This window comes from Chanodichthys erythropterus, chromosome 19, assembly GCF_024489055.1.
Source record: "Chanodichthys erythropterus isolate Z2021 chromosome 19, ASM2448905v1, whole genome shotgun sequence".
In the NCBI taxonomy this organism is placed as follows: domain Eukaryota; kingdom Metazoa; phylum Chordata; class Actinopteri; order Cypriniformes; family Xenocyprididae; genus Chanodichthys; species Chanodichthys erythropterus.
The window spans coordinates 31,812,826-31,837,630 of record NC_090239.1 but is presented as its reverse complement, the minus strand read 5'-3'; the positions used below and the strand labels follow the sequence as shown (position 1 = coordinate 31,837,630).

Sequence of the window (24,805 nt, the reverse complement as noted above, 5' to 3'; positions counted from 1 at the left end):
TGGTGAAAATGTATGTCTGATAAGGGTTTCAGAATTAGGAGTGGCAAAATGGCTTGATAGCGCCACCTACAAAATTTCAATTAAGCACCCTTCGTGCTATGTTTCACGTACAGGTATGAAATTCGGTAGATATATGTAACAGCCCAATACCTACAAAAAATTCTGTGGGTGCAAAAATCGGAAAACCCAACAGGAAGTGAGATATTTTGAATTTTCTCTGCAAAATTGGTGCAGTTTTTGCCATTTCCAGACATTGTACTTTAACAAACTCCTCCTAGAGCTTTAAGCAGATCAACATCATATTTAGTCAGTCTAATCTTAAGGCCCTTATGATGTTAAATTGTGAAGATCTAGGGTGAAGGGCGTGTCCGTGGCGGCCTGACAAAATTTGATGTTTCGCCATGAAACAGGAAGTTGTTGTAACTCGGGCATACAATGTCCGATCTGCCCCAAACTTCACATGTGTGATAAGAGTCCTGGCCTGAAGGCATTTACATGGCAATATTCAGTTACAGTCATAGCGCCTCCTGTTGGCAGCAGGAAGTGTGGCATGTCGAAATGATTTTGCCATATTTCTCCTGTATTTACTTGCTTACATGCATGTCACCCACTATTCACTGTTTTCCTAAGGCCACCGGGTGGCGGTGGCCCCGAGTGCGAGGGCCCTTTCATCGCTGCTTGCAGCTTTAATGTATATTGTAGTTCAATATACATTCTATATTGCATTACAATATATAATGTAATGCAATACAATGATAATTGAGAAATAAATGTTTCTCAAAAGTGTAATGTATCATATTTGAATGTGATTTTTCTAATAAAAAAAAAAAAATAATGTATGGATAATCATTTGTTTATCTTGAAATATTACCAACAATATAAAAAACATTATTTACTTTTAAACATTCATTTACTTCAGTCGGTAAAGATTTCACAGCAAAAAAACAAAAGCAACAAAAACTGCATTCCATGACCTGAAGGAGGGCGTTTTTAGAATGATACTTAAAGGCCTTTTACTTGCTAAAAAGTATAAACTCTCAATCAGATAACAGAAGGCATGTGGTAGATTGTGTACAACAGGTTTTTCAGTGAAGTTATAATCTTGTTGATAATTTAGAGGCCTTAGAAATGTGCGTATCAAATATGATATAGTTTGCTTTATAGGGTTAAAGCTGCGTTCACATTAGCAAAAAAATAAGAAAATAAGAACCAGAAAAAGCAATGTGTAAAGCACAGTTCACACCAAAGTCACTTTCAAACCAAGCAGCTTTCTGTTTGTCAGTGTGGCGTGTGACCAACTCGAACATGAACGAAACCTGTGTGAGGAATTTTTTCCTCCCCCACACAAAAAACTCCTGATTGTGTGGATTCTTATTAAAACGGTTTTAACAGCCTTGCTGCAGTGTCTGAAATGAACATCTGTCATGTGTCAAATGCATTCTCATTTATAGTTTTTGTAACTGAGGTGTCTTTTCTGTAGATGAAAAACTGGAAAAGGAGATACTTCATGTTGGATGACAATGCTCTCAGCTACTTCAAATCAGAAATGGTCAGTCTCTCCCTCTCTTGCTATATCCTCCTTCATCTCTCCAGAGTCCTGTGTACTTGAATGCTGCTAGAACCCAGTGACCTGTTTGACTTTTTGTTTTCATTGTGTTTTGCACCTGTGCGTCCGTGAGCCCGTCTGTAAGCTCCCATCTGATAAGTGAAAGTCCGGCCTGTGTATTGTTCATGCCATCTGATCCTGTGTCCAATCACATTTCAGTACTGAAGCATATTTAGATATGTGCCCCAGAATTAGACCAGTGACTCATGTGGGAGTGAAAGCTTGTCCTGTAGAAGCTATAAGATCATGTGTGCGCGTGTGTGTGTGTGTGTGTGTGTGTGTGTGCGCGTGCTTGGGTGGCTGTTTCAACTTGTTCACAGTGTTATGAATTCCTCTTGCTCTGTGTTAACAGTCTGACTGTCTAAACATGTCTGCATCAGTGGCGATTGCTTTAGGACTACGTAGGAAGCACATCTCCCTTTTAAATTTCAGCTGAATTTTGGTCATTATATTTAGAAACAAACATAATATTCTGACAAAGTTTTTTCTGCCTGCTGTGTACTAACATTTAAATCAGTTCATACAATGTACGTATTGGGCATATACATGTTTTTACATCAAATATATAAAAATACCTGCATGTAATTACAATTTCCACCTGAATAGCAGAAAAAGTGTTTTGCAATGCAGCATGAACACAATAAGTACATTGTACCAAACAATAAATTTTAGTAGTTAAAGGGATACACCCTAAAATGATAATTACAGTTGCATGAAAAAGTATGGGAACCACTTGCAGAATCTGTGAATATATAAATAATTTTAAGAAAATAAGAGGGACCATACAAAATGCATGTTATTTATTTATTTTATTTTTTTGAGTAAGATATTTTTCATAAAAGATATTTACATATAGTCCACAAGACAAAAATATAGCTGAATTTATTAAAATAACCTCGTTCAAAAGTTTGGGAACCATTGGTTCTTAATATTGTGTGTGGTTACCTGATGATCCATGACACTTTTTTGTTTTGTGATGGTTGTTCATGAGTCTCTTGTTTGTTCTGAACAGTTAAACTGAGCTCTGTTCTTCAGAAAAATCCTCCATGTCCTGCAGATTCTACAGTTTTCAAGGATTTTTTTTTTTTTGCATATTTGAACCCGTTCCAGCAGTGACTGCATGATTTTGAGATCCATCTTTTCACACTCAGAACTATTGAGGGACTGAAACAAAACTATTAAAAAAGGTTCAAACATTCACTGATGATCCTGAAGGAAACACGATGCATTAAGAGCCGGGGGGTGAAAACTTTTGAACAGGATAAAGATGTCCAAATTTTTCATTTAGTACTGCCCTTCGGAAGCAACAGAAGATACTTGCATGTTTCCCGGAAGACAAATTAAGTGCAATGTACCTTGATCTTCAAATTCAAAATGTTTTCACCCCCGGGTATTTTGTATTATCTCTCTTATTTTGTTAAAATTATTAACATTTTCACAGATTCTGCAAGTGGTTCCCATACTTTTTCATGCAACTGTAAGTCATCATTTAGTCACCCTGTTGTTGTTTTATAAGAACTAAAAGAACCAGTTTCTACTGTCAATAGCTAAAAATGTATAATGTCAGTAGCAAAGCAATTCACACCATTTCTGATTTTTTGATGCAAGTACACAGTACTGTAGTTAAAGTGATAGTTCACCTGAAAATGATAAATAAAGGATTAGTTCACTGTAAAATGAAATTTACCCCATGCTTTACTCACCCTCAAGCCATCTTAGGTGTATAGAACTATATTAATATCCTGACGCATCTAAGCTTTATAATGGCAGTGAACAGGACCAACGAGTATGAAGCTGAAGAAAGTGCATAAATCCAAAGCAAAATATTTATTAATAAAACTCCAATTGTGTTCATCAGAAAGAAGAAAGTCATACACACCTAGGATGGTTTGAGGGTAAGTAGAGTTGTCAGAAGTACCGACTTCGGTACAAATCAGTATTGAAATTTTAAAAATGTGACACTTTGAGTGCTGTTGAGTGGACTCGTAAACACCTCTAATTGGCCATTGTGTTGACGCACTTATCGGATATGTCTGTAATTGGCTTTCAGTACCAACTACGGTACCAAAGCTGGTACTTTTGAAAACTCTAAGAGTAAGTAAAGCTTGGGGTAATTTTCATTTTAAAGTGAAATAACCCTTTAAGTCATCATTTAGTCACCCTGGTGTTGTTCTTTCTTTCTTTTTTTTTTGACCACAAAAGAAGTATTTTTAGAAAATGTCCCTACATGTCCCAAGTATACTACAAATACATTTACATATATGTACATATTTAATATAAATACCTTGCGATTGTACTTTTGGTATACTAAACTGGTATACTTAAAGTCTGCTACCAATGGGTTGAAGGTCCAAATTGCAGTTTCAATGCAGATTTAAATGGCTCTACATGATCCCATACGAGGAATAAGGGTCTTACCTGGCGAAACACTGTCATTTTCTAAAAAAATTGAACATTTATATACTTTTTAACCACACATTCTCATCTTGCACTAGCTCTGCAGTGCGCCACACATTGCATACAATTGGAACCACTAATTTTGTACTTAAAGCACTTTCATTGTGCAGAAATAATGCTACTAGGTCCAACTAAAGATATACTGAAGTATATTTGATTGTGCTTAAAACTATTTCAAGTATACTTTAGCTACACTTTTAATATCTTGCATTTAAAGACTGATTTTATACAAAGATCATACAATCATTATTAATTGTGATATTAAAACACATTTTATGCATACTATTAAGAAATCTGCATTGTGCAATAATGAAATACTCCAAATAAAGTTTTATAATAATTTGATATCAGTAATGCTCATCTTGCACTAGCTCTGTGATGGCGCATTATATAATCACGATGAAAAGGTCAGGTGTGACATAGGCGAAACTACCGTGGTAGGGTGGTCTCATTTTCTTTTCCAACTTCAAAATCTTCCGACATCGTTGTTTTAATTTTTTTTTTTTTTTTTTTTTGTAAAACCCGTTTGACTTAGTCTTTGCGCGTTCGCTTTGTAAACACTTGCTCGATACTTTCGCCTATACGTCATGCGTGACCTTTCCAACGTGATTACATAATGCGTGGCGCATCGCAGAGCTAGTGCAAGATGAGCATTTGTGGTTAAAAAGTATATAATTTTTATTTATTTATTTAGAAAATGACTGATCATTTCACTAGATAATTTCACTAGATAATTTTGTTTGTTGTAATATCTCTTTAGTATGTTAAGAAGTTGCTTTTGAAAACATGCAGATACAAACTAACAATATAAATAGGTACCTACTATATAAATAGGCTTTTATGCTATAATTTAATTACGTAATGTGTATTAAACAGGTCAAGGCCACTTGTAATTTTGAAATGTTAATGCCAATATTAACCCTAGGTTGTGAATCCCTGCTTTAAACATTGTGAATTACAAACCTTACGGGTAAAGGGTTGAGGAGTACGGATGGGTGGACAGTTGTTTGGTATATGACGTACGTTTTCTTCCAAATAAAGTGACTGCCATGTCTTCTTCTTGGAACCATCATTGGCTCACTTTTCGGCTGTAGTGGTTTAAAATCCTCTTAAACGCTTATAAATTGTTTTGACTGAGGGGGCAGAACAATGGAGAGTCGTTCCACTGTTCAAACACACAACTTCCTGTTGAAAGTTTTTGACAAACGTTATTTCCCACAGATTTATAGTAGCCTAATTATTTTTATTCCCATGAAGTTAAGAATAGCAGAGACTGATCTTCTGCCTCTGAGAGTGAAAACTCAATGCAATTATTATATTAAAAAAGAGAAACATTTAGGCCTAAATTTAAGATTTATATATTTGAATTGCATATAAAATTTCCACCCATTTGGATTACACAGTTTTAACATAAACTAATAAGCGTAATGTGATATATTTGTCTGTCATGCATAAATAAAACAGGTGCGATTTATGTTATAGTAGTAATAAACTGAATGTGTTTTATATACATAATAACCCAGTTTATATATGTATCATAAATAAATTAAATTTGTTTCAGACTCATGCATTTTAACTATATTTCTTGTTCCACAACCATGTTCATATTTTTTTATTACCTGAATATATTTAATTGTTTTCACAATGAACAGATTTATGCGAATTCTAAGCAGTTTTAATAAATGCATTATAAAAATATGATTATTTAAATAAAATCAAATAGGTGCAAATACTTAATAATAAACTATATAAAAATATATTTTTTAATTGTGCTGAAATCTTACCTGTTTATTTACTGTTTAATTTATGTATGACTGTCAAATATGCTTCACATTAGGAATTATTATTTTTTTTTTTTTATGTTTATGAAATTGTACACGCAATTCTAAATAATAAATCTTAAAATTAGGCCTAAATAGTTTTTGAGTGGTCATAGTTTTGACTGTAAATTGTGACCAGATGAGTCATGTTCAAATTTATTGTAAAATACTTGATAGCATACATACACTGTCAGAAAAAAAAAAGGTACGGTGCTTGTCACTGGGGCAGTACCCTAAGGTACAAAGTGAAAAGGTACATCTTTGAACCTTACCCCTAAATGGTGCATATTAATAGCTTAAAGGTACATATTAGTACCTATGATCAGACATATGTTGAACTCCATGTGTAAATAATGTAAAGCAATGATACTAGCATTACTATATCTGTACTACCTGATACGTTGTGTCAATAAGACATGTTTAAAGATTTTTTTTATCCAAAATACAATTTTTGACCTATGTTCAAGTGTGTAGCTGTGAAATCTTACAGAAATAATTAAATTAAATTAAATCAAACTGAACCAGACCGTGACCAGATTTCAGATTACCGTCATAAGTAAAGGATAATGGACTGTGAAATGTGGCGATACAATACGTAAAACAACATAGACAAAGACATTAACTGACATCTTAGGCAACTTGTTACAGCTTCAGCAAGAGCACAGGAAGCCACTGATGCAGTGATTGAGTAAGTGTGTGTGCGTGAGGACGGCAGGCATACTGTAGGCAGGAGCGAGTCTTGGTCAAAGGCTAAATCATACAGTAGATGTCAATAAAGGCTATTTCAGGGCTGATAATCACAGGCCTACACTCGCTGCAGCATCCTGCTGGGGCCTGTACTTCCTCTCTGCATGCACTCAGCGCAGCTGGAATGTTTGCTCAGCGCTTGTACAATCGTTCACATGAGGTAAAGACAATATTAATTAGCATACTGAATGAAACTCTGTTTTTAGGACCGTGAACCGTTACGAGTTGTTCCTCTGAAAGAAGTCACTAGGGTTCAGGAGTGTAAACAAAGGTTAGTACTGCTTCATTTGTGCTTTTGTTTTGTTCTGACTTGAATTTTGTAAAATTGCTTCCAAATATTCTTCTGCTACACCCCCTATCTTTCATTTGCTCAACACACTCGAAGTCCCTCCCCATACTCACACCATTGGTTGAGCCAGAGGTTTACGAACTGCTCAAAGAAAAGTCACGTAATTCTCAATTAGTGTCTCGATGGCTTAGGCCCTATTTACACCTGTTATTAAGTTGCATTTTCGTCAGTCTGATCACAATTGAATGACTCTAAATCCAAGTGTAATCGGGATCTAAAACGTTTTCAGCTCATCCACTTCCAGAGGTAGTCGAAATGCATTCGAAACTGAAGCTGTTCTTCGTATGATTTTCTGTCATCTCCTTTCACGTTCATATTTAAATTGTGTGAGCTTATTTCGTCCATTAGATCAAAAGATCTGAAAAAGCCTATACATTCACCCAAAAAGGCAAAAGAGACGGAAACACCAGTAGTAAACGGGAATGCGTCGCCCTCGTCTACTTTTGATCCAATTGACCAAATATGCATCTTAAAGGGATAATTCATCCAAAAATGAAAATTCTGTCATCATTTATTTACCCTCCAGTTGTTCCAAACCTGTATGAGTTTATGGTAACACTTTATTTTAGGGTCTTTTAACTAGTTGCTTTATTAGCCTGCATATTACTAGAATGTTGGCTATTTATTAGTACTTATTAAGCACATATTAATGCCTTATTCTGCAAGACCTTATTCTACATTCTTAATTCTACCCAATACCTAAACTTAACTACTACCTTACTAACTATAATAAGCAGTAAATTAGGGGTTTATTGAGGGAAAAGTCATAGTTAATAGTTTATATGTGTTCCCTATACTAAAGTGTTGCCGAGTTTCTTTCTTCTGCTGAACACAAGAGAAGATATTTTGAAGAATGTTGGTAACCAGACAGTTAACCATTGACTTTCATAGTAGAAAACAAACATGGAAGTACTATGGAAGATGATGGCTACCGTCAAGTGTCTGGTTACCAACATTCTTCAAAATATCTTCTTTTGTGTTCAACAGAAGAAAGAAACTTGTACAGGTTTGGAACAACTATCCCTTTAATTCCAGATGTAAACATGGCCTTATGTTGTACTTTAAAGTGGGATATTAGAAACTTTTTTTTAACATCAAAATAACCTTACCTTTAATGTCAGCATTAAATTAAAATTCAGACGCCAGACTTCTCTCTGGTGACGTATGCAGGACTTCTCCTCATCTAGAAAGCATTGCACTTTATTTTAACAGACTTATTTGAGTAGAAACATCTGTTAAAAATCAAAAGAGCAGATTGACTGACATTCTACATCATAAATGTGAAATAATCTGACGAATGACGTTCTTAGAAGACATTAGTGAAGTTAGCAATATCTTGCAGATGAGAAAACATTTTAAAAAATGGCATCCTCCGGATGAAAACACACACTGAACAAACATCATGGTGATATATGTGTGCTGTCAGGGTAGGTCAGGCAAACACGGCATTTATTATATTTTTATTTATCTCTAGGCAGCCAAGTTTATCTTAATATTGACGTGTGACAAAGTTCACAATGTCTAAAAGTTCCGCAGTTCGTACTTGGGCAAACCCTTCATAATAGTGCACAAACAAACAGTATTAAACAATAACAGCGTTCTCATCATGCATCTGTTCTGCTGTGATGTTTCAACGGCTGAAAATGTTACTCATAATTATGTTTTGTCTGATGTTGATTCATGTTTTTAGTGACTTGATGATGAGGGACAATCTTTTTGAACTGGTTACTACCTCAAGAACTTTCTACATTCAGGTAGGGATGTCAAATTTATGTTAATTCTCCAGTAGCTTTTATGTAATTTATGCATTGATATTTGATGGTGAAGTACTCTTTCTCACAATGGTGTTTTAGTAGCGGGTTTTGAGAATATAGTCATAACATTACTGAATAAAAGTAGTTTAAATCAGTGGCTCACAACATTACAACCCCAAGTTGTACATTCTATTCAGTTCAATTCAATTCACATTTTTTATAGCGCTTTTCACAATGCACATTGTTTCAAAGCAGCTTTACAGAAAATGCATGTTTCTACATTACAGTTTAGAGTAATTTTTTATCAGAAGTGACCAAGTAATGTCCGTATGTCTAAACAGTATATTATCTAAGATAATAAAAACCATGCAGTTAGCTAACATCATGTATTCATTTAGGCAGAAAAAATAAGCTCATTAAAGCAAGTATTACAAGTTGTGATCATAATGATTGCAATATACAGAAAATTTGGCAGCTGTGTATATTGATTCAGAGTTGGCATCATCTAAAGTCCTGGCAGGGGTTGACATCATCTCTTCACAGGAGCTGGGTGATCTGAAATTTTTGTAAGAGGCTGGATCCAAACTTGACCTGCCATAATCTTTAGTTATGGGCATCCCGAGGTAGAAACAGGAAGCAAATAGAAAATAATTAGCGCAGCTGCTGTTTATAACATTTCAAGCAAAAGATAGTTGTGCATTTGATCTGATTTAAATGGAGTACAGGGTTATGAGATTCATTATGTAAATGCTTGGCCAAAGAGATGTGTCTTTAATCTAGATTTAAACTGGGAGAGTCTGATCCCAAACATTATCAGGAAGGCTATTTTAGAGTTTAGGAGCCAAATGTGAAAACACTTTACCTCCATTAGTGGACTTCGATATATCCCAGGTACTACCAAAAGTCCAGATTTTTGTGACCTTAAAGAGCGTGATGGATTACTCAGGGCTTGACATTAATTTTTTTGGTTACCAGCCACTGTGACTAGTGGTTTTCCAAAGTTACTAGCCACTCATCATTTTCACTGGCAACAATTTTGACATTGATACCATGGGGGAAAATTGCTATATAGATATTTTTAATATTATCTCATAATTTGGCAGCACGTATATTAGGCTGTTGTCACTTTAAGACCTGACGCACAGATCACATTAATTTGTTTACATTCACTTAAAAAATGATTGACCGTGTTTACGTGAATATGCGCCAAGACTGGCATTTTTATATTATTTAAAAATATTATCAAAGTATTTGACTGTTTAAGTGCAATAAGCAGCAAAAAAGACTTCAATTTAGTACTGAGTGATACATATGTGGTGATTGAATGTTCAATCACAGTGTAGATCAGTGTCAAAGACCCATTTTTCATCCACTGACCTCTTTGTACCATAATCAGTCTGCTCATTTTACTGAATGCTAATCTCTCTTTTGTCACAAAATAGTTTGTCCTTATGGGGCGTTCACACCAGACGCGTAGTTGGATGCTTGAACATTTTGAGTTTACTCGCTGCATTCATGTGTGAAATTCTCTTCACAACAGATGCGAATTTGCGTCACGTGAGGGGCTTCTGCCAGGCGGCAGTCTCAATATGTATATACAGTATATAGTAAAGAGCGTTTTGACAACTTATCAGATTGTCCCAACTCCTCACTCACTTTCTTCCAAGCAAGATCCTTTTTATTCCTGTTTCTATAAAAGTACGAAGACGTATCGTACAACGATGATGATTTTGTCCTCCATTGTGGTTTCTGATTTCTGCCTTTGCTTGCTACGTCGTAATCACGTCACTCCTAGAGCAAGCTCCTGATTGGTTACATTTACATTTACATTTACATTTATTCATTTGGCAGACGCTTTTATCCAAAGCGACTTACAAGTGAGGAATACAACAAGCTAGTCAAAATAGACAAGAAGTGCTCATAATACAAGTTATAGGCAGTGCTCAGATTATCCTAAGATACAATAGAGAGGGATTAGAGGAAGTGAAAGAATAGGAATAAGAAGGTTTTTTTTTTTTTTTAAGATGAGGTTAAGTGCTCACGAAAGAGATGGGTTTTCAGCTGTCTTTTGAATATTGCCAGGGATTCCGCATTCCAGATGGAGGCAGGAAGATTGTTCCAACAGCAAGGGACAGTGAATGAGAATGTTCTGGAAAGTGATTTTGTGCCTCTCTGTGATGGTACCACAAGCCTTCGCTCCTTTAATGAGCACAGGTTTCTGGTAGGAGTGTAGACTCGTAAGAGTGAGTGGAAGTAGGAGGGTGCTGAGCCTGTGGTAGATCTGTAAGCAAGCGTCAACGCCTTGAATTTGATGCGAGCAGCAAGTGGTAGCCAGTGAAGGGAGATGAAGAGAGGCGTGACGTGGGCTCTTTTGGGCTCGTTGAAGACGAGACGTGCTGCTGCGTTCTGAATCATTTGTAGAGGCTTGATTGTGCATGATGGCAGTCCAGCCAGAAGTGCATTGCAGTAATCAAGCCTAGAAATGACCAGAGCCTGGACAAGAAGTTGTGTTGCATGTTCTGTTAGAAAGGGCCTGATTTTCCTGATGTTGTATAGTGCAAATCTGCATGACCGAGCTGTCTTTGCAATGTGGTCTTTGAAGGTCAGTTGATCATCAAGGATTACTCCAAGATTTCTGACCGAATTTGCTAACTCCAATTTGAAATTGTGATTTAGAGTCGGATTGGCAGGGAAGACGAGAAGCTCAGTCTTAGCCAGGTTGAGCAGTAGATGATGTTATTACATCCATGCTGAGATGTCCGCCAGACAGCTTGAGATTCGTGCAGCTACTGTGGGATCATCTGGTTGGAATGAAAGGAAGAGTTGTGTGTCATCAGCATAGCAATGATAGGAGAAACCATGTGCCTGAATGATGGGACCAAGTGATGTAGTGTAAATGGAGAAGAGGAGGGGTCCAAGAACTGAACCCTGAGGAACACCCGTGGTCAGTTGATGAGCTTTGGATACCGCCCCTCTCCAGGCAACCCTGAAAGACCTTCCTGTGAGATAGGATTCAAACCAGAGAAGCGGAGTACCTGTGATGCCCAGTGATGAGAGGGTGGACAGGAGGATCTGATGATTCACCGTGTCAAAAGCAGCAGATAGATCGAGCAGAATGAGAACTGATGATATGGAATCAGCCTTTGCAATCCGCAGGGATTCAGTGACTGATAGCAGTGCAGTCTCAGTCGAGTGGCCACTCTTGAAACCAGATTGATTGACATCCAATTGGTTGCTCTGCGAGAGGAAAGATGACACCTGGTTGAAAACAACTCGTTCAAGTGTTTTTCCTATGAATGGTAGGAGAGAAACAGGTCTGTAGCTGTCTACAAGAGCCTGCTTGAATGTGTTAGGGAAAGTGCCAGTGTGGAGAGATGTGTTGATGATGTGTGTCAGTGCTGGTAAAAGTGTGGGAGCGATGGCTTGTAGAAGATGTGTGGGTATGGGATCTAGAGGGCAGGTGGTGGGATGGCTGGAGAGGAGAAGTTTGGATACTTCTGTCTCAGTGAGGGGGGAGAATGAAGAGAGGAGGTGTGTGGCTGTGTGTGTGGTTGGTCTGAGTTCCTCTGTGTGTGGAGCTGAAAACTTGCGAATATATTATATAATATATAAGTTCAGATTTTTATATAATATAATATATAAGTTCTGATTTTTCAACTCGCGCATCCAACGCCCGAAACGCTCAATTCGCACAAACTGCGCCGCAGGATGTCTATCGCGTCTTTGCATTGACTTAACATGTAAATCACTCGCGCTTAATGCTTCATTCGCGCATCATTAGTCTGTTGGCTGTTTCTCTGACAATTAGTGATGGGAAACCGAGGCTTTCTGAAGCATTTGAGGCTTTCTGAAGCATTTGAGGCTTTCATCAAATTGTGCCGAAAAAAGGCTCATTACTCAAAGCTTTTAACACAGTGCACATTAGCAACATCTGGTGGTCAGGCTTGTTTTCTCCACCATATCTTACAAATCAGGGAGCAGATCTATGGTTTGAAAAAGCACATGACCAGACAAAGCTTCAGAAGTCCGTGACATACGGAATCACTTTTGTCTTGGATCAATACAGTTCTATCTGGTCTAAACTAATCTCATCTAAATTAATTTGTGACAATGAGACCACAACTCCTGTCATGTGTAGCCTATTCAACGGATTCACATATTGATCAATAATATAAAATATACAATGATGTGATCATAGTTGATAATTTTGGATGAGATGTTTAACCCTTATATTCTGTTCGGGGTCTCTGAGACCCTAGCAATAAAACATGATTAAATGCATTTTCCTTTTATGCATCAGGTGAAGCGGCAATTTTTTCAAACCAGCTGTCCCGATTTTCCGATACAGCATGACATGTGAAGCTTCAAACGTCATCAATCACGTGGTATTGTCATTTCGATACAAGCATCGGTACAGTGTGTGATACAATAGTGCTTTGAAAACTGTGTCGGAGCATTGGAGCCCCGGTATCAACCGTCCCATCACTACTGACAATAGTTAAACTCCTCTGTTAGTGTGGGAAGGATCTCTTTTTCTTTCTGGGCTTCAGTTTCTAAGCTGTTGTTATCAGTGCATTTGCCCTCTTCTGAGATCTTGTCGCTGCTGATCTGTGCTGAGCTCTTGCCACTGATCTGTAGTGTCGAAGCATTAAGATCAAGTAAAACTACTACTGAGATGCAGCCTTGGTCAGAAGCTTGGTGTTAATGTCAAGCCCTGAATACTATTCTTCTTTTAAATGGCTTTCTCGAAGTAAAACTGGATTTAGAGGGTGACAAAGCAGCAGACCCAAAAGGGCAACTATGGCAAAAGAACCAGGGGACTACATATAAGGTATTTGAAGAGCCAAAAAAGCATATGACTTCAAAATACATTTAAACGTCTCAAAAAATAATCAGATGGCTTTCAAACTCATTGGATGGTATCACTGTCAGATTTAGCAGTGGCACAGGAATAATTATTTCATGTCTCAGAAAGCAGTGATAAAGGAGCAGTCAGTAACTTCAAAATGACCTGTTTAAGGACCTTTTTTTAATACTTAAAACAGTAGCAAAAGGATGGCAAATTACTATCAGGCAATGTCAGTGTTAGAATACTTGTTCATGCATAACTTTCCACCTAGAACAGACCACAGTGGTCTGTCTTGTTTTGTCTGTGCTTGCCTTCCTCTCTTGGTTGCAGTTCACAGCCTATAGCCATCTTTCAGCCAAGAGAGCACAAACGATTTTGGGTCAAATTGTTCTACTGGAGCACCATTGACATCTAGAAACAGGACAAAAGAAAGGCTTTCTCCTCTTGTTTGCAGAATCAGTCATGACTGAAAAGCCACGTTCACATTCAGCTGAAGTGGCTATGTAGGTTTTGCTAGCAATAATCAGCCTCTTGATCGTCTTCCCAAGACTATCACTTTCAAGTTTCCACAATCTATACTTCTCAACAGCAGCTCTGGTGGGTACTCCCAGATGCTTAGCAAGGTCATGAATTTCCTTTTCACCATACAGGACAAGGGAATTACAGTCTTTGGGCCAACAGGAAGGTTTGAGTGGTGTCAGAAGCTCAGTAAGCTCTGAGTCAGGGAAACATACAGATATATTATCAATGACAGTCTGAAGGACTGCACCTTTTTGATATTCTCCTTTATGGCTTCTGCCTTTGCTATTGCCTTTCCTGGTGTTGTTTTCATGGCCTCCAGGACTTCCATAGTCAGATGAGTCCACCAACTGCCATCATTTAAAGATGTGTTTGGATTTTGCAGTTTGTAACTCAGAGCACATCTTTCATCAGTGCAAGGTCTTTAACAGAACATGTGTTGCTGAGTTTCCTCAATAGTGGCCGATCCACATCCACAGGAGCATTCTGCATTTGTGCGGCAAGTGCAGGAAAGTTCTGCCAAACAGCTCTCACAGTGTTGAAACTGATGGCAACCCAGCGAATGGAGAAAATCTGCCCAATCTTCAGCAGTGATACGTTAACATAAGTGGCAGCATCATAGAGCAGTCTGGCATTTTTTGAAGATAAAATGTATACAACTTTGAATGAAAGATTTCAAGGTTGTTACATCCAGTTACAGACTTGCATGCATTGTGCACTGCCAACTCTAGCTTGTGTGCAAGACAATGAATGCTTTTCAGTGAAGGGAAGTTTGTTCTCAACTTTGAGTCCATTCTCTCTTCCTGTCATGACTGATGCTCCATCTGTGGCAATGCTGATCGGGTGTAATTTTAAATATTCATTGTCCAAACCTGCTGTCAAAAGAGTTTCTTAAGAGCTTGATACAATGCCTCTCCTGTTGTTCCCTTATCTATCTCTACAAGATTGAGGAAAATGTTTTCACTATCCTCTCTGCCTGTCACATCTGCTCTCAAGTAAAATATTATATAGCTTTTGACAAAGTTGCTTCTTTCATCAACTATCAAACTCACAAAAGAATCATTGGACTTCAATGCAGATATCACTGAAGATTGAACTCTCTGGAGTCCGTTAACGAGCCGGCGCGTTTTGCAGGATTTTTTTCACATTAGAGCAAAGCATACTTAAAATATTTCTTGTCATAAAGACACAAGTAATATATCAATTGAAACTATAGAATATCTTCTTTTATTTGTGTACACTCAGAGTAAAAACACAATTTTGTGCTTTTTGTAAAATAAAGAAAACTAACATGATGCGTGATCTCTCGTCTCCCTGTGAACGAAGTCCAATCTGATAGTTCTCAGAAAATAAACTGTAACTTATGAATACTAATGACAAAAAAAATGACACTTATGTCTAAAGAAACGTTGAAATGTCAGGTTTTAAATCGTGCAAGTCAAATCGAAAACAAACATTCTGTGTTTATGTAATCTGTATGAAAAGAGAGCAATGTCAGAAGTCTGTGATTCAGCTCATTATCTGCTAATGCGGCCACGCCCACGGAGCGAGTGCTATTCAGACGCAAATTCTGAGGCAATACATGCATATATCGTCTCAATCGTGTATTTATTGTCCTGAAAAGTGTTTATCTGTATGTTAAAGCCATGGTTAGCGACCTCTAGAAGACAAAGACATGCCGTTAGTTCCTGGTTCCTTTTCTTCTTTATATGAATTTGTGGCCTGAAGGTGTACAGAGAGCGCCCTCCGGCTGCAAGTATGAATTGAAAACACCATTCCTGAAATGTCCTCTTCTTCTTTAGAATAATTTGTGGACTAAAAGTTTACAGAGCACCCTCCGGCTGCAAGTATGAATTGAAAACACAGTATCCAGCACTCATAGTGATGAAAATAAATATAGAATAAATATTAGTCCTCTGTATAGAAAATTGACATAAACATATAAGAATCCATCAATATTTCTCCAAATGTGCATGCTTTTAAGCTAAAAGCCTATATGAAATGCCATAGAGGTAACATAATTGTTCAGACATTTTGCATCAGAGAAATACATGATATTTTAAAGAATATAATAGAATACCATTATTTTAAATTGAGCTGAGATATGAACACAGAGGGGTTTTTCACAGCCTACCTGACTGAAAGGCCTCATTAATATGCAAGTCATTTCAGGTCATTATTATGCGATTCTTTTGTCTTCTCAGGTGTAAACGACCCATTATTCATGATGATTCACACCTCCACGCATACTGTGTTTCTTGACAAAAAGTGTCTTACAAAAACTAAATCAATATATTGTTTTATATGAAGGAGTAGGCAGCATAATTTTAACATAATTCTGAAGCAAAAACTCAACCTCCAATACCCAGAAGTATTGTCAATACAGATTTAATATACTTTTTTTTGGCCTTATTTCAGTGACTTAAGTTTTTTCAATAACCACGCATAAACATTATTCCTTCAAAAACAAAAACATGTACATACATGTTCCTCACATATTATGGTAGCCTAGTTTGTGCTGAATACAGTGTAATGACACTTGTGTCATTAATATGTTTATGAACAACTGAAAAAAGCACAAATGTCAGGGTATGTCAAAACTTCTCCAGGCCCCAAATCAGCCTCAGACTCCAGAGGGTTAATGTAAGTGGCAGTGTGTTCAATCACGGCGATATATGGAAGTATCAAAGTATGATCTGATTGGTGTCAAAGGCCCATAATCAGTCTGCTCATTTTACTGAATGCTAATCTCTCTTTTGCCACAAAGTAGAGTTAGACTCTTGGTTGTTTCTCTGAAAAGAGCATTGTTAAACTTCTCTGTTAGTGTGGGGAGGATCTCTTTTTTTCTTTCTGGGCTTCAGCTTCTAAGCTGTTGTTATCTGAGATCTTTTCGCTGCTGATCTGTGCTGAGCTCCTGCCACTGATCTATAGAGTCTAACGCAGCACTAAGCTCAGGTAAAACTAATACTGAGATGCAGCCTTGGTCAGAAGCTAAAAGTAAGCACAGTTCCTGTGCTATGAAATGGCTTGAATCCTCACTGAAATGTTTCATAAATTTAAATTTAAGTTTTTTTTATTTATTTATTTATTTTTTATTTTATTTATTTATTTATTTTTTTGCAAGATAAGGCACAATTGAGCAGACACAACTTTTTGTAGTATTTTAGACATAAATTAAAGATTTGAAATGGGTCTATAATTTGACAGTTCATTTGGATTTCTAAATGAGAGGCTTAATAATGGCCAGCTTAAAGGGTCTTTGGATATGACCTAGAGATAAAAATGAGTTAATAATATTGAGAAGAGGCTCTTTTGCTACAGGTAACAACTCCTTCAGTAGTTTAGTTGGTATTGGATCTAATAAACTTGTTGATGGTTTAGATGCGATGGAAAGTTTATTTTTGCTGAATCATAAAACACTGTCAAGGGTTTTACATCCAGAATTGTATTTCTGATGCTTTTGATTTTCTCAGTAAAGAAATTCATAAAGTATTTGCCACTAAACTGTTGGAATATTCAGTTCAGGTGATGTACTAAATAAAAACATTATATAACATTACATAACAATGTTAAAAGCATTTACATTTGATCAAAATTGTTTTATGATTGGGTCCCACTTTATATTAGGTGTCTTTAGGTGTCTACTATGTACTAACATTTAAACCATTTGATACAGTGCACTTATTGCGCACATGTTTTTATTGTATTTATATTTTAAAAATACATACTGTATGTAATTACAGCTGTAATTAATTTCTGTAATTCCATATATAAATACACTGTTGACCCTTCCCTTACACCTTAAACCACCCTTAAACATACCCGTACCACCAAACCTGTCCCTAAAATTACCCATATCCTGCCCCAGTCACAGGAAAAATGTTTTGCAATACACCATGCACACAACAAGTACACTGATCCTAACAAGTAGTTAAAGACACCTAATTTAATGTGTGAACTATTATGGTTTATAGCTTTGTGCATTTTATTGTTGAACTCCTCTGTGTTTGCAGTATGGACAGTTTTTATTGTAATAGGACAATAATTCTGATTGTTAATTAGTTTTGTAATTTTGCGTTACTTTACATGCTGTGGAGACATTACATTTAATCAGAAAAATTGATATCAGAAGGAATATCTTTTATATTTCTGTCCTCATTTTTGATTTCTGATAAAATGACTGGCAATCCCATTTGTGATCAGATCTTATAGTTGTGCCACCGATCAATAATGTTAGGGTAGAGGGAACGCCTCCTAGCAACTAACAATACAGCAACCCAGTGACCTCCAGCAATACATTTTTTTTGTCATTTTTCTGGTCATTTTAATCAAAGGTTGTAATTAGTCTCAAAGGTTTGAGAGCCACTGTTGTAAATAATTTCAAGCATGACTAAATGTTTTAATTGATTGTTTTTAAATGACATTTACAAAACGTTTTGACATAAAAACAACAAAGCTGTCTGTATTTTTCTGTCTCAGTCGGACAGCCCAGAGGAGATGCACGGCTGGATCAAGGCTATATCTGGGGCCATAGTGGCCCAACGGGGTCCTGGACGCTCAGCAGCCTCTGTAAGAACTTACTTTGTTTAGTGACATATTCTGAGTTCTCAGCCTATTCGTGCTCTTTTGGTTTGATTTGCCTTTTATGAAGTGTTTTCGTAGCCACCCACACTGTCCATGTCCTGCCCAACCATGTTTCTATTCAAATTTCAAAATTTCACTCATTTATGTTTGCTGATGGAACAACCAAAGGTCCAATCTTAAAAGGATAGTTCAGTCTAAAATTAAACCTTTGTCATTGTCCACTCATAAGCTGGCCCAATTAAGCAGAATTTACCAAACGGCCTACTCTACTTTGTGTCTGTATGTCTCTCTTGGGCTTTTCACACTTGATATAGTTAACCCTGAGTCATTGTAAACCCCGGGTAAACTAAATCCTAGGTTATCTTGCCTCAAGTTTCACATTGCTTATAATTTACCCACGGTTAACAATTAATCCTGAGTATTTATATGCTGCTGTTTCATACTGTACATTTATAAACCCTGGGTTAACGTCCTTATTTGCATATTTGCGTTGTCAGTGTCACTGTTTGGACGAACGCTGCACGTGATATGTTTACATAACAGCTCTCTACTATCAAATTTTTTTTTTTATCTAAATGGATTTTTCGGACTATAAAGGTAAGAATGAAACAGTCTCTTCACTCCAATTTTCGCGTTTTCAGTCACTATTTGACATTTTCCCCCTCAAATGCTGAAACTACAAAGCATGTGAATATGAAGCATGTGATTGGCTGTCGGTTGCTAAGCATCTACTCGTAACATTCTATCACCACATCGTTTCACACTCTACAAGTTTGGCACCTCAATGCGGGGTTAACACTGCAAAAGCACTGCTATCACGGAGTAAAAAGCTGTGCTAACCCCGCTTTAAAATTCTAAGTGTGAAATGTTCCTTTACCCGGGGTTAAAAGCAGTGTGAAAAGCCCTTTTGTCTCTTTTTCTGTCGTGTCCGTGCCTAATGAATGTGCGCTGTGTTGCAGATGCGTCAGGCCAGACGGCTCTCAAATCCTTGTATACAGAGGTATACATCCTGCAATGGTGAATGCAGCACGTATGTGTTGAGATCAAACCCCTCGCGCTTTGTCCCTGTTTGTTTGCACTCAGCCCCCTGCTTAGAGTTTAGAGACCTTGAACTAGATCTGAGCAGGGTAGAGCTGCCTCACCTAAACAATCCAACCCCGCAGACAAACCGCACTAAAATCAGCCCTCATGCTAGAGTGACCTTTGACACCCATCATCCCCATTTACTCTTTTAATATACTATTGAAACATCCATACTAAACATCTCACCCACTCATCTGATTACCCATACTTCTGTGTAGGGCTCAGTAATGCAAATATTTGTTAACAGTGATTTACAGAGAGACAAGTGTAAATGTCAAAATTCAAAATGAAGTGCTTGAATTTTTCAGGTCTAACAGTAATTTAGGTACAGAAATTGAATATTAAAACGTAAAATAATTGCATAATCTTCACTGTATACATTAAATATAGATTAATCCATTTTAAAGCTACAAAAGTTATTCATTCAAGATTAGTAAGGGATTTTTTTTTTCTTTTGTTCTTTTATTTATTTTAACGACACAGACAGCAGCAGGTAGGCTATATTAGGCTGCTGTCACTTTTAAGACTGAATTCAATATATTTCATCTATAATATATTGACACACATATGATTTCTTTTACATTAAGATATTTTGACATCCTTTTATGTGTATTTGTCCGTTCAAGCGTGAGAAGAGTATCCGTGCGCTCTCTGAGTGTGCGCTATGGATGAAGCTCCATATGCCTCACACCAGATGCGTCACATTCTCATTTTCAAGGCAGCAATGCAAAACTGTGAATCTAATCACCACACAGGCAAAAAGTACACTTCAAGAATAGATACATTAACAAAGGTTTAAGACAAATTATGTAATTTAATAGAAATGTATTCTTAATCGTCTGTGTTTTGCAACTAACGTTACTATAATCTTAATATTCAGAGTTAATATATTAACAATGTGCTGTGCCGCCACATGTCAAAATAAATGCTTCTTTCAACAGGAGGTGAAATGGAAGTAGTAAATTAAATTTTGGGGTTGCACCCAGTGGTGCCTGATGTTAAAAAAATAATAATAATAATAATTGAATCATCACATTTCCCAGCACAGCTGGTCAATATTTACTAGTTTGTCCACACTGATTCATAAAACATTTAATATTCTCTTTACAAAAACATTTCCATTTGTCATAGTAGTTTAGATGAGTATTATACTTAAAGTGTTTACACACAGTGAGTCATTTCATAAACTCCCATCATGAGCACATCTGGAAATGATTCGTTCAGTTTAATAGATGCTTTACTCAGTTGTGAATTTACAGCTTTATATTAGACAGACATGAAATAACTGTATTAACACATCTTTCCATAAACATCAAATTTTCTCAGTAAATATTACACTTATTGTAGGAACTCTTGAAATCATATTGTTGAGATTAATTAAACTGAAATCAAATTATAACATAAGTAAATCATAGTATTCTAGATAATAAAAGGATTCTTGTAAAACTCTTAAAAGATCCACTTATCCACTCTTAAAAATAAAGTTGAGTGGAAAAAAGGTTCTTCAGATTACTAAAAATAAAATGGTTCACTGAAACTCTTAATGGCTTAAGAGTGTATACAATGTATCAAATAGTTTGAAAATGTTGACCCATCCAGATCTTTTGTTACTAATCTATATCATATTGTATTCATTGCGTTTAACTTTAACCCACATTTAACTTTACTTCCATTTACTTATATTTTACAATCCATTTCATAACCTCACCTGCTTTTATTTGAAAACATTCTTAGATGTTTGATGTTGCATGGACAAATTCTAGTTTTGGAATATCAAAATCTTAATACTAGTGAAAAGAGAGTTTGTTTAACTGAATTGTAATGCATGCTGTGTTACAGTATGAGAGTTTGAAACTTTGACACACAAAGGGTTTTACTGTTTACCAACACATCAGTCAGGCTGACATCTAAACAATATCATATTTAAAGCATATATTTTTTTCTTTTAAACTGAATATTTTTTTAATCAAATATGTTGTAAAATGATGTGAAGTCTAGTCATATCAGTTGTCTAGAAAACGCTGTTTTATTATACGTAAGGGTCACCATGTTGAGGTCACAAGACCAGCCTTGAACCAAGTTCATAAACACATTTTAGATGAACACACCTTATGAAGATGAAACAGCCAGCAAAACATACATAAAAATGACTTGGTACACCTTTTTAAGGATCGTTAACCAAAACATTCTGTCATAATTTACTCACCCTCATTTTGTTGATTTGAATATATATAAACTTCCATAGAAAGTCATACAGGTTTGGAGTTACAAAGAGTGAACAAATAATGACAAAATTTGACCGCACTTAATTGTATTGAATGTTTACTTGTAGTGTACTTAAAATCTTATAAGTAGATTTAAAAAAAAAAAAAAAAAAACTCTACTACTAATATAATATTAATATTAATAATAAGTGTACTTAAATAGAGTACACTTTTATATATGTTTCTTAACACACTTTTAAAATGTGAACTTTGCAATAATGTCAATTAGTAAGTTTTACATAAAAGTACATTTTAATTCATGTTGTAGTTCTCTTTTATAGTGCTTTAAAGAAGTACACTTATTTTTATGTTATACTAAAGCACTGTAACGTAGGGAGTCCACTGGAGGCGAGCGTAGTGAGAATAAACATTGCCAATAAACAAACCAATAAGAGCATGACACATGGACTTAAGGGAGAACATGAGGATCAAGGGAAGCATGACACAAACAAGCAAAATGAAACAAACTACACAATAAAAGACATGAAAACCAAAACATGAACACCAAACCAAAACACCCTTGACAAGCACATGTAAAGTATTAGTTTGTAATTTTAACTGCACTGTGTTATTTGACATTTCATAGTTTTAAAATATATTTTACATTTACTAAATTGCAACCTCAGCATTGCAAATGTGTAGCTACAAATATATGTAAAACATGACATACAAGTTTTAATATATTCTATTTAATATAGTATATTTTTCTTTTACCATAATGCCTGTCAGAATAATGGAATCATAATTTAAAGACAGTAGAAATAATTATAAAATTGCTATCCTTAAGTCCATAATTACCTAAGACCTACTTAAAAACACTCTTAAGTTAGAGTATAACTATAATACATTTTCAATTAATTCTAAATAACATTTTAGCAAATAAGTGTCTAAAAATTTTCAGTTTGCACTTAAGTATTCGTCCATAATAAGTACTCTTTTTAAGAGAGAACTTCTTAGTGAACTTCTTTTTCACAAGGTATTCTTTTGATGTCAAGGCCTGTTCACACCAACACAAATGTGTATTTTTGCATACTATTTGTCTGTTCATATCAATGTGAAAAGAAAAAGAAAAAAACGGCAGATGGGCTGAATGAAAGCGCAAATTCACTCTCAGTATGCATGCAAATGTCCGTGTCAATCTGAACAGACGCATTAACAACTGTTGGTTCAAATAAAAATGCGAACATTCATCTTGGTCTGAACAGACCTAAAAAATATTGATGAATACCATCTCCTCAAAGTGTATTATTTGATCTGCCTTTCAATGTTGAATCCTTGTCTCCTCTAATGCTGTTTTAGCTGATGTCCACCTCTCGTTCTTTCCTTTCAGAGATTAAATCTGACACTGAGACACTAACAATCCAAAAACAAGCCCTATTTCTGCACTACCAGCTGTCCTGTTCCTGCTATTTCCCAGAATGATCTACAGCCTGCCACTTGCTGTAACTTTCACTGCCACTGTTTGCTGACGTGACTCCTAAACTGTACTAAACTTCCTTCTTTACCTCTTGCTTCACCTGCTCCTTGTTTTTGAGTTTTTAGTCCATCTCCCCTCTCTACCAAAGCATTTTTCTCTGACCTGACTATTGCTGAGTTCTAGCCATGTTGTTTCTATAACCGTTACTCAATTTCTGCAGGAGCACGCTGATTCCACCTCCACCTTCTACTACAGCGAACCGTGTCTCCCAACTCCTCGCTCACCCCTCCCCACCGAACTCTATTACCCAGAATGCCGTTCCCCCTCGGGCCCTCAGCATGGCGTGGGAGGGCCCAGACCTGAAAAGCCTGTCGTCCGGAGCCCGAGCACGCCTGTCGCTCCAGGAGTCGCCCCAAATCTTCAAGTAAATGCTGATGACTCATCACCATGGCAACGGAGAAGTGAAGTAACGCAGCCTACGGATTGCCCTAAAGATAAAGATCGGCAAGTTACCAAGGTGTAACGATGTACTTGCTATATTACACACACATATTACAAGAAACAGGGACTCGGGATGAATGTGAATCGAGCCCATGGGATATGGAGGACTATGGAATTTGGAGTTTTTCATGATCATTCTCAAGCCTTTCAGAAGAACTGTACACTATTCATAATCCAGACAATTTGTTAAAGGGGCTATATGTAAGAATTTACATGTATTATTCACTTTTTTATTGGCAATGAACAGCTTGTAACGAAACTCAAAGGATTAGTTCACTTTAAAATGAAAATTATCCTATGATTTACTACCCTCAAGAAATCCTAGGTGCTGTTTCTTCTTCCAGAGAAATATAATCGGAGTTAGATTAATAATCATGCTGATGCTCCATTATAATGGTAGTGCACAGAAACCACCTGTTTGAAATTCAAAAAAGGGCATCCATCCATTATAAACGTACTCCATACGGCTCTGTGGGAGTAATAAAGGCCTTCTGAAGTGAAGTGATGAGTTTGTATAAGAAAAATATCCATATTTAACACGTATTTAAGACTGCCTTCCGTATATAACTTAAGAAGAAGGTGTAACGCTTCTCGCAGTTCAAAGCGATTACACTACGTCCTACGCCTTCTGTATTCAACTTATGAAACAATCGTGACTGACACAACATCAGTTGCGCTTTTTTCTTTGGTTGAATACAGAAGGCAGTCTGGCGGAAGCTAGATATTTTACTTCATAACCTGTTAAATATGGATATTTTACTTACTCAAACACTTCCCAGAAGGCCTTTATTAACCCTGTGGAGCCGTATGGAGTACGTTTATGATGGATGGATGCACTTTTTTGAATTTCAAAGA

The 24,805-nt window shown here is 36.4% G+C and overlaps 1 protein-coding gene and 1 pseudogene across 6 annotated transcripts in view; one reads left to right on the top strand and one right to left on the bottom strand.

Moving 5' to 3' along the window:
• The window catches only part of plekha1b (pleckstrin homology domain containing, family A (phosphoinositide binding specific) member 1b), a 55,503-nt gene extending 31,159 nt beyond the window's left edge, over positions 1-24,344 (top strand). The window contains exons 8-13 of one of the 6 annotated variants that reach the window (XM_067369871.1): positions 1,481-1,549; positions 6,837-6,901; positions 8,670-8,733; positions 18,581-18,670; positions 19,645-19,685; positions 23,670-24,344. In XM_067369871.1, coding sequence (XP_067225972.1) covers positions 1,481-1,549; positions 6,837-6,901; positions 8,670-8,733; positions 18,581-18,670; positions 19,645-19,685; positions 23,670-23,877 — 537 coding nt within the window. In that variant the 3' untranslated portion in view covers positions 23,878-24,344. The other 5 variants (XM_067369870.1, XM_067369873.1, XM_067369875.1 and 2 more) reach the window with 5 other exon arrangements.
• On the bottom strand, positions 13,963-15,219 carry LOC137008278 (E3 SUMO-protein ligase KIAA1586-like; annotated as a pseudogene).
• Positions 24,345-24,805: the final 461 nt, after the last annotated feature.